The following is a 9,500-nucleotide window of genomic DNA, read 5'->3' on the forward strand; positions in this document are numbered from 1 at the left end:
GCAATCTTGAGAAAAAATTAAAAAAGAGGCATAACATTACCTGACTTCAAGTTATAGTACAAAGCTATAGTAACCAAAACAGCATGGTCCTGTAAGAAACAGGCACTTGAACAAATGGAATAGAATGGAAATCCAGAAATCAACCCACAGACTTGTAGCTAACTGATCTTTGCCAAAGGCAACCAGAACATACATTGGAGAAAAGATTGTCTCTTCAGTAAATGGTGCTGGGAAAACTGGACATCCATATCTAAAAGAATGAAACTAGACCTGTACCTTTCACCATATACCAAAATCAACTTGAAATGTATTAAAGACTTAAATAGAAGACCTGAAACTATAAAACTACTAAAATAAAACATAGGGGAAACTCTTCAGGAAGTAGAACTGGGCAAAGACTTTATGAATAAGACCCCAAGCACAGGACACAAAAGAAAATAAACGGGATTATATCAAGCTAAAAATCTTCTGCATAGCAAAAGAAATAGTCAAGTGAAAAGACAACCTACAGAATTAGAGAAAATATTTGCAAACTATGCATCTGCTGAGGGTTAATATCCAGGATATACAAAGAACCCAAACAAGTTAACAGTGAAAAAATAACCCAATTAAAAAACGAGCAAAGGAGCTGAATAGGCATTTATCAAAGGAAGATATACAAATGGCCAATAGACACATGAAAAAGTGCTTAACATCACTCAGCATCAGGGAAATGCAAATCAAAACTGCACTGAGAGATCATTTCACCCCAGTTAGAATGGCTATTATCATAAAGATGAAGAATAACAAATACTGGTGAGGATGCGAAAAAGGGAAACCCTCCCACACTGTTGGTGGGAATGTAAATTAGTGCAGCCATTATGAAAAATAGTATGAAGTTTCCTCAAATAACTGTACATTGAACATAGAACTGCCATACGATCCAGCAATCCCACTACTGGGTATATTCCCAAAAGAATGGAAATCATCATATCAAAGGGATACCTGCACTCATGTTTATCACATTTCTATTTATGATAGCCAGGATTTGGAACCAACCTAAATGTCCGACAGATGACTGGATAAGGAAAAATTTATACACAATGGAATACTACTCTGCTGTAAAAAGGAATGAAATTCTGCCATTTGCAGCAACATGGATGAACTTAGAGAAAGTTATGTTAACTGAAATAAGCCAGGCACAGAAAGAGAAATATCACGTCTTCTCTCATAAGTGGGAGCTAAAAAAGATACAACAATCACAATAATTCGTTGAATTTTCAAAAGGAAAGAACAGAACTAAGGCTAACTCAGATGGGGGAGGAGAGAGGAGAGTTAGTGAGAAATTGGTAAAGGGCCACAAACAATGATTACAGTGTGTAAGGTTGAATATACTAATTATCCTGATTTGGGTATCACATATTGCACACAGGTATTAATATTCAAGGCTGTACCCCATAGATATATGCACAATCAATTATGTTTCAATAAAGAAAAAAAATAATGGGATGGAACTTAGATTATCTATAAAAGAGAAAATAAGTTTTTGAGCCAGTTGACATTATTATATTTAGTTATAGAAGGCTAATTTTTTCCATAATTAATACTTCCATAATTCATACACAACCTTTCCCATCAGTTATAAATTCTGATCTTCACAAGCTTCAATTCTCATATTATATGGTTGTTGAAAGGATTATTTTAGCTATTTAGCTTCATGTAGTTGATTTTTCTATTCTGACTGAGAGATTATACCATCTACTGAAATATGGAATGATTTAGCAGCAAATTTCTTTCTCTTAATTTTTTTCTTTCCTTTTTAGCTTTCTAACAGTTCCTGCTGTCAAACTAAAGTTATTCTTTTACCTAAATATTTTTTCATTCTATTATAATATTTCTCCATCTGGTCTCTGTTAGCTAGAAATTAGTTTATCAACTTTGAGGGATATTTATCTTTATTTTTGCTGCACACATGCTCACTGTGATGGTTTTATTTTAATGCATGATATATTTTGGGCAAACAGAATCATGATCGTATATACATTATGGAGAAACTTGGAGATTTCAGCATAATGTGCATTTTTTCTTCCAATATGATTTGTTATTGGGGCCCCTTTATAATTAAAATAATTGTTTCTCTTTTCATCCATACCTTTACAACCTCAGGAATACTCCCTTGTACTGATCAGTGAGTATCCATTGTCAGTGACATAGGCCATTGTTAACCTGTTCTTACTAGGAGTCAGCTATGTGCATTTATACGTAATGAATGATGCAATAAAAGTGAAGTCAAGTATGTGCGTCTGTCGCTCTGTGTCATTTCCCTGTATAGAATTTTTGTGAGGAGAATTAGCATTGTTTCTGCTTCTGCAACCATTCTTTATCAATCCTCTTTTAGTTGCCTCTTCCTCTGCTCACTCCTTAAATCCAGGTCTTTCCAAGGGTCCTTTCCTAGGTCTGCTCTCTCTACAGCCTCCCTGGGTTACTCAGATAGCCCCGTCATTCGTGATTCTCACCTTTCTTCTGACTATTTTATATGCATATCCAATTGTTGCCTTTGGTTGTCCATAGACATCTCCAATTCAGCAATCTCTAACTGAATTCATCCGTAACCACCTACCTGCCCCAGAAAATCCTCTTTTATTCTAGTGTTACCATCCTTCCATTGCTTAAATTAGAGACCTTGGACCATTCTTTGCTCCTTATTCTCACTTATGTTCTCAGCCAACTTAAAAGTCCTGCGAATTCTACTTCCTTAACATCATTCAAAACTATAAATTTGTCCTGCCTCTATTTCTAAGACACAGTCCCACAACTAGACTATTGTAACATCTGCCTGAATGATCTCTCTGTCTTTGGCTTTTCCCTTGCTCTACCAACCTCCAGCTTCTGATTCACCTGACTTGGGAAGTCTTCCATGGCTCCTCAAACCTGGCATTAGGTGCAATTTTATTTTCTTTGTAGCTCCTGTGCTTCCCCCCATAATACTTCTCATTCCACATGATTACTGCCTGCTTATTTCCTCCTGTTTGCCCACTAGACATTTAACCCTGTGAGCTTGGGGTCTTGCTCACCATTCAATTCCCAGGGCCTACCACAGTGAGTGCTGCACAGAAGGCACTCAGCTAACACTTCTGCTGTAGTGTTGAGTGTTAGTCAATTTTTGATATTTAAACTATAAAGTAAGTAGGAAGAAATTAGAAACACATAAATTGCATAATGACAAAGTCTGGAATTAGAAGACCTGGATTGAATTTCTGGCTCTATTATTGCCTTATTGAATACTTTTGACAAAGCACAAAATTTCTCACTATAATCATAACACTCATCATTACTGCATATACAGTAAAAATGACCATAACATGTTGAATTCACAGCCTCCAAGTAGTTAGATGTTTTTATAAATTATTTATTTGCTTAATATTCCTTTGGAGTAGGCGTGCATCTTTTCTTCTAGAAGGAAATGAAGAGAGATATATTCCTTCCTGTAATGATGTTGAAACACTGATCCTGAGATGGTTATCTACTTTGCAGAATGTCATAAAGATTCATTCAGTTGTCTGAGATTTCATGCTCTCAGGAGGAAAAACGGGTCGTATAAGGTAGTTTTACACTCCTGTACATCCAATGTCTTAAGAATTCCAAATATTTGGGGGATGAAAATATGTACAAATTAGTTCAGTATTTTAGCTTATTCCTGAACTCTTTCTCCATGTTTTTCTGGAAACACATTTTTTTTCCACACCCACTCAAACCATCTGTGTACCAGGCAAGTTTTCTGAGATGTAAAACCAAGTGAAATATGTCCATTTCATTTATTTAGAAAGAACTATGACTAACCATACCATGGAAAAAAATAACTAGTTAATGAAAAAGGGCATTCTCTGTATGAACAGCGAGGGAACCCTGACGGTTATGGCCACACAAAGCCATGTCGTAGAGATTAGTATCAATACCAGTGCTTTTCAAACTAACCCTCCAAAGAACTCCTGCAAGAAGCAGAGAGACAGTGTCTACCTATGATCTGGAGGGAGCCTCTGTGAGATGGGGTTCTTTACCACTATCAAATGGGAAAATTTTAAAAAATTTATGCAGTATTGCAACATGCTCCAAAATATATTAATGCTTACTTTACATAAAATGTTTTAAATTATTTACCATTAATTAAAATGGACTTTTTGGGAAGATGTACCATATGTATTATTGCCTTTTCATACTCCCCAGAACACTGGTGTGAACCCTGAGGATTACTTTTACCCCAGTTTGAAAAGCACAGGGTGCTGGGATATTGCAGCGCAGGTCATGGGGTTTTTGTTAGTATTTAAGAGAATCCTTCGACATGCACCGTTTTTACTTTAATGCATGCACCCTCCTGGTGCACTTTGCCCGGCTCACTACTGAAATCTGTAAAATGTAGCTCTAAGCACCTAATTGGTAGCATTTTCACAGATATGACTGAGGAGTACAAGATCAGCTTCCTCAACTAGAGATTTTCTGTTTGAGGAAAAGGATCTGTCTGAGGTGAAAATGACCTATTCACTTCCCTCTTTTGATTTCATTAAAATTGTAATCTCAACTGAGAAATTATAAAATTTAACGCTCTTTTTGTGAACATTTTGAAAATACGATCAAACAAAAAGCTGATCATGCTCTGATCTGAGTACAAGAAGTGACTTATTTGTACATTCAGATTTCAACATTTGTAAGACCTACCATCTGTGCTACTAAAAAGTTTTTAATTTAAAATTATTTTGTAAGATAATCCTGCTTCAAGTGACATTATGATTTATCATCACTAGTCAAGATTCTGATTCCACATAGACTTCTTGTTTGTATCTGTTTTTGTTCTTTGTTACATAAATATAAGGTTTATATATAAAATTCTGACTGTGTAATATAGGGCTAATGAGTCACAGATGGAAAGATGCTGGCACTTTACCATCTAATAACATTTTAAACTCATATTCCATAGTAAAACAAAAGCAAATTGTACACATCTGTTTTCCAACTTGTAGCATTTCTCAATTTGTGCAGAGTCTGTGTTTAATGGACTTTTACTTAGGGAGAAGAAAAAGAGGACACAGGTCGCCTTGAAACTACCAACCACTTAATAGCCTTATCAGAACGGATTTGGCAAAAGGGATAAGGTTTCCTCCGCTTTGCTTCCTGAGAAGTCCTGGCTCTAAAGCATGAGAATCAAAGGCATGAGGCCCGAAGAAATGGCTTCATACTGCAAACCTAATTCTATTGGCTCTCTTAAAAAGAAAAATATATCTCTAAGATGGGGAAAACAGGGAGAAAAATATTCACAAAATCTGTGAAATTAAAAACCTAGAAACTTCCTGGCCATTCCTAGAGATATCCTCAAAGTAGATTTGGGTGGGAAGAGGGGAGGGCAAGAAGGAGGCTCGCAGAAACTTAGGCCACGTCTTGCTGCGGTGCTGTTTATTTGTTATTTTTTATATTTTATTCAATTAGAAAAAATTGAAATAGAAGGCTCCAATTTGACATGTTAGGAAAGAAACAGAACAAAGGCAAAATTTCTGTCTCAGACTTTTCCAGTTGATAACGCCTCTGACAACGAGCTAGCACAAGGCATTGAAGCACAAGTCTCTAAACTCTCTCCCTATTTTCCTTGGTTAAGGAACTCAAAACCACTTTTCTGCTTTAAGGGGTTGTGTGAACTGTCAAATTCCTTTGGAAAAGTTATGTGACAGAAGTGATTACTGCAGAGCGTGACCATAAATCCCTCTGACATGAAATACACATGTTATAAGAGACAGATTTCCATCCACCACCTCTGCAGGAATTCCTGAAACAGCAGAGACCTGAGATTTATCCTATGATCGGAAAGAGAAATTTTGATCTGTGGGTGGTAAGACTACTTTTTGTAAGGCGTACTGTAATTATTCTGCAGAGTACTTCTGATCTGATAGTAAAATTCTGTTAACTGTTATTGTCCAAAAACGAATTAATCCATGTATTGTATGTCCTGAGTTACAAACAGAATATTAATAGAGGGAAATTAGAGTGTTGTTTTCATAACAGTGTCTGTTTTTATCTCCACTTTGTACTAACATTTTGTAAGTTTCCAGAAATGTTGAGTAGCAAATTGTTCACACCTGTGTATACACAGATCCCATTGTACCTGCCTCAAGGGGCAGTTACAATGAGTTCTTGGTGTCACCATTCCATGCTTTAAAGAATGGTTGATTCCCTTGGGGGCCTCTCGCAACTAACTTTGTTGTTTATGGTGTGTCCAACCAGACAAGACTTACAGCCAGGAAAGGGAGGCATTAGGCAGGTGCTTGTTTTGTTTGTCCACCAGTGCAATGTCTGTGTGACGTTTTGTGTCGTGTTGTTTTGGTGCTGTGCTGTGTCCATAGGGGCTGCCAGGCTTCCACACAGTTGCCGCCCTGCACAGTAATCAGATCCTCACCGTCAAGGTTTGTGGTTGACACCCATGCCTGCTCAGTCAGAGCTGCAATCAGCATAAGAGTGAGCAAGAACTGTTCAATTGGCTTGCCGAGCCCGGTTGCGTCCTCTCATCCTACACATCAAGTACTGGGCACCTGGGACCTCACCTATATTGGTGAGGTCAGATATATACTAAGAGGGTGTATCCTGAGGACACTCGAGAGGGGGATATTGAGGTCAAGCAGGTACAGTGAAGAGCAGCAGGCATCACTGTCTAAGACTGTGCCACACCTCAGTGGTTTAACTTGCATGCATTCTAATGCTCTGTGGTATTTTCCAGTCAATGAAATAATCCTAAGCACTCTGGACTTTGGGCATCAATAAAATGACAGTCGAGTTCACGCTACATTATGCTGGTTGACAAGTCTGACAGAAATGGAACTGGCGCTTCGTCTCCAGACTTTCTGCTCGGAGTGCAGAATGCAGGGTCACACCAGCTTTCCTGCTTCTGGGAATACAGTAAAAAGTCTCAAGACTACCCACAGCAAAAAGATTCATTTCTACCTAAAAATCTGGTCTCACCATCCTGTTTCAGGGTTGTATTTCTTTCTAGAAGAGCCAGTGGGTCTGATGTCAGACACAAGTGCCAGTTCTATTTTGTTTAATGGTCATTTAAGTCTAATGTGTATATCTTTATTTCTTTCTTGGGGCCTTCTGATGTCTATTCTTCAACTCTCTCATCTCTGAACTTCAACCTTTGACCTCACCTGACTGATCAGATGGTGTTTCCTAAAATCAATCATGGGTTTCTCTCTGCTGATCAGCAGCTCATTAAACGCCGCCTGATTAAGGTAGTGCTTCTTCTTGCTGAATTCTGATTTCTTCTTTACATTCAGTTATTGCTCTGTGTACTGTTGCTTTATCATTTATCTCTTATGGGTGGAGCATGGGTGGTGGGTGGATATTTATTTAGAAATATTCTAAAACAAAATTATGTTTTGTGAGCTGCATTTGTTTGAAATGTATACGGAAGTACCAAAATAAAAAGGCATGGAAAGCCTATCTAATTTTTTCTTAATTAAAAACAAAACAAAACAAAACCTAAGTTATAACCAGTAACAGATCCAGTTTCTCAGCTCTCCAGCCTTGGTAATTTATAAATTATTATGCAATGTGACAACAACCTCATATGCTTCATTTTATAGGTTATGAAGAAGCAAATAAATTTGTCAAACTATAAATGCAGACATTTTATTAAACAAGGTGCATATAACTGATGCAGCATTATCATGGATAAAGTTATGCAAAAGTTTTATACCAGCTCTGAATGTAGTGATAACATGTACTCTATTTCCAAGAGCTGAATGCTGGTTCCTGAGCTGCTTTGATTTTAATAGCATCTACTTAGCTCACCCAGCATGAGTATTTATTTGCTCCCTCGTGGCAGCAGATTGCCTACAGGCTTTGTATTTCGGTTATTCTGGTTCTTCTCATAGCGTAAATGTGGGTTAGATAATACAAATTTAAAGTGTTAAAAAGAAGACCTGGGTCTTTATCTTTCATGGTTATTGTTGGTTTCTTTCCTTCTTCATCACAGGGTGACCAAGGACAGGCAGGGCCTCCAGGACCCCCAGGCCCTCCAGGCCCAAGAGGGCCACCTGGGGACACAGGGAAGGATGGCCCCCGTGGAATGCCAGGGGTACCGGTGAGTTGCTCTCTGGATCAGTTGTTCTCTGTGGGTTTGTTTCACGTTAAGAGCTGGATCTAGGATGGAGTGGAGTGGGAGGGTCCATAGGTTCAGGGGGTCAGGTAAGTGGAGTGGGTTGAGGGAAGTGAGATGATTTGGAAAGTCCCCAAGCAGAGCGGGGCACTTTGGACAGTATTCTGCTTTGCCATTCAATCCACCGGGACCCCAGGCAAACAACTGAGAGAGACCTGGCGATGGCAACTAAACTGTTTCTGAGGTAAGCCTCAAAAAAAGCTTGTGATTGGAAATGCCCAGCCTCACGCGTGTCTTAACCACCATCGGGTACATCAGTGTACTATAGGGCACATCAATGCCCTTATGGGAGATTAGTTTGAAAAACTACATGGGAAATTAATAACATTTTTCCAAAGGGTCAATAACAGACACGATAAAGCTCCATGATATTTATGAAAAGTAAAGGAAGTATAGCTTTCTAATATTTAGTTCCTTGTAAATAACTTGATAAAACAAATTGCTAATCCTAAAATTAATAGTTAAAACGTCGGTGAGTATGGTTGAATATTGTTTGTCTTTTGTATGTAAGGCTTACTAATAGAAATAATTTTAAAGTGATCGCAATACTTAGTTACTAAGAATAATAAGGCACCAGATAAATTGTTAGGTTTGGTAGAGGCAACCCAGCAATTTAAAGAAATATATGGAAATGATCAAAAAATTTTACATTTGTATTATGACTTCCGAACTGGAAATTAAGGCTTATTGCTAGATTAAATTATTTTTTTAATGTATTGCTTTAACTTAAATTATTTTCATTAGTTTGTTAAATTCATTAAATTGTTTTCATAGTACAAAAATAATAATAAAAATATTTATTCACAACATCGAAAATTTTGAAAATGAAAACCAAAAAGAAAAAAAACAACTATAGTCATTAATATTTTGGTATATTTCCTTTCATTTTTATATGCATGTATGTATGTATTTTTTCAAAGAATGATTCTTTTTGTAAGAATATAGAGTACTTTCCCCCCTAATTTGCATAATGGTCCAATTCATATCCTAGATTTTTTTTAATTGAAAAATAATTGATTAAACGTATTTATTGGATACAGAGTTGAATATCAATACCTGTGTACAATGTGTGATAATGAAATCAGGATAATTAACAAGTTCATCATTACAAAATGTAAACATTCCTGTGTCCATTAAACAATTTCTCGCTAACACTCCCCCCGTCCCACCTCTAGTAAACACAGTGCATTCTCTCCCTTTGAAAGTTCAACACATTATTGTGATTCTTTCTTTCCTTCCTTCCTTCCTTCCTTCCTTCCTTCCTTCCTTCCTTCCTTCCTTCCTTCCTTCCTTCCTTCCTTCCTTCCTTCCTTCCTCCCTCCCT

At 37.2% G+C, this 9,500-nt stretch overlaps 1 protein-coding gene across 1 annotated transcript in view; it reads left to right on the forward strand.

Annotated features, from left to right (window-relative positions):
- COL25A1 (collagen, type XXV, alpha 1) overlaps positions 1–9,500 on the forward strand; it is a 214,896-nt gene that overhangs the window by 88,330 nt on the left and 117,066 nt on the right. Inside the window, exons 6-7 of the mRNA XM_008576720.1 lie at positions 7,176–7,247; positions 7,994–8,101. Of these exons, the coding sequence (XP_008574942.1) occupies positions 7,176–7,247; positions 7,994–8,101 (180 nt within the window). The remainder of the gene's footprint in view (positions 1–7,175; positions 7,248–7,993; positions 8,102–9,500) is intronic.

Source organism: Galeopterus variegatus, unplaced genomic scaffold, assembly GCF_000696425.1.
Source record: "Galeopterus variegatus unplaced genomic scaffold, G_variegatus-3.0.2 Scaffold63, whole genome shotgun sequence".
Lineage (NCBI taxonomy): Eukaryota > Metazoa > Chordata > Mammalia > Dermoptera > Cynocephalidae > Galeopterus > Galeopterus variegatus.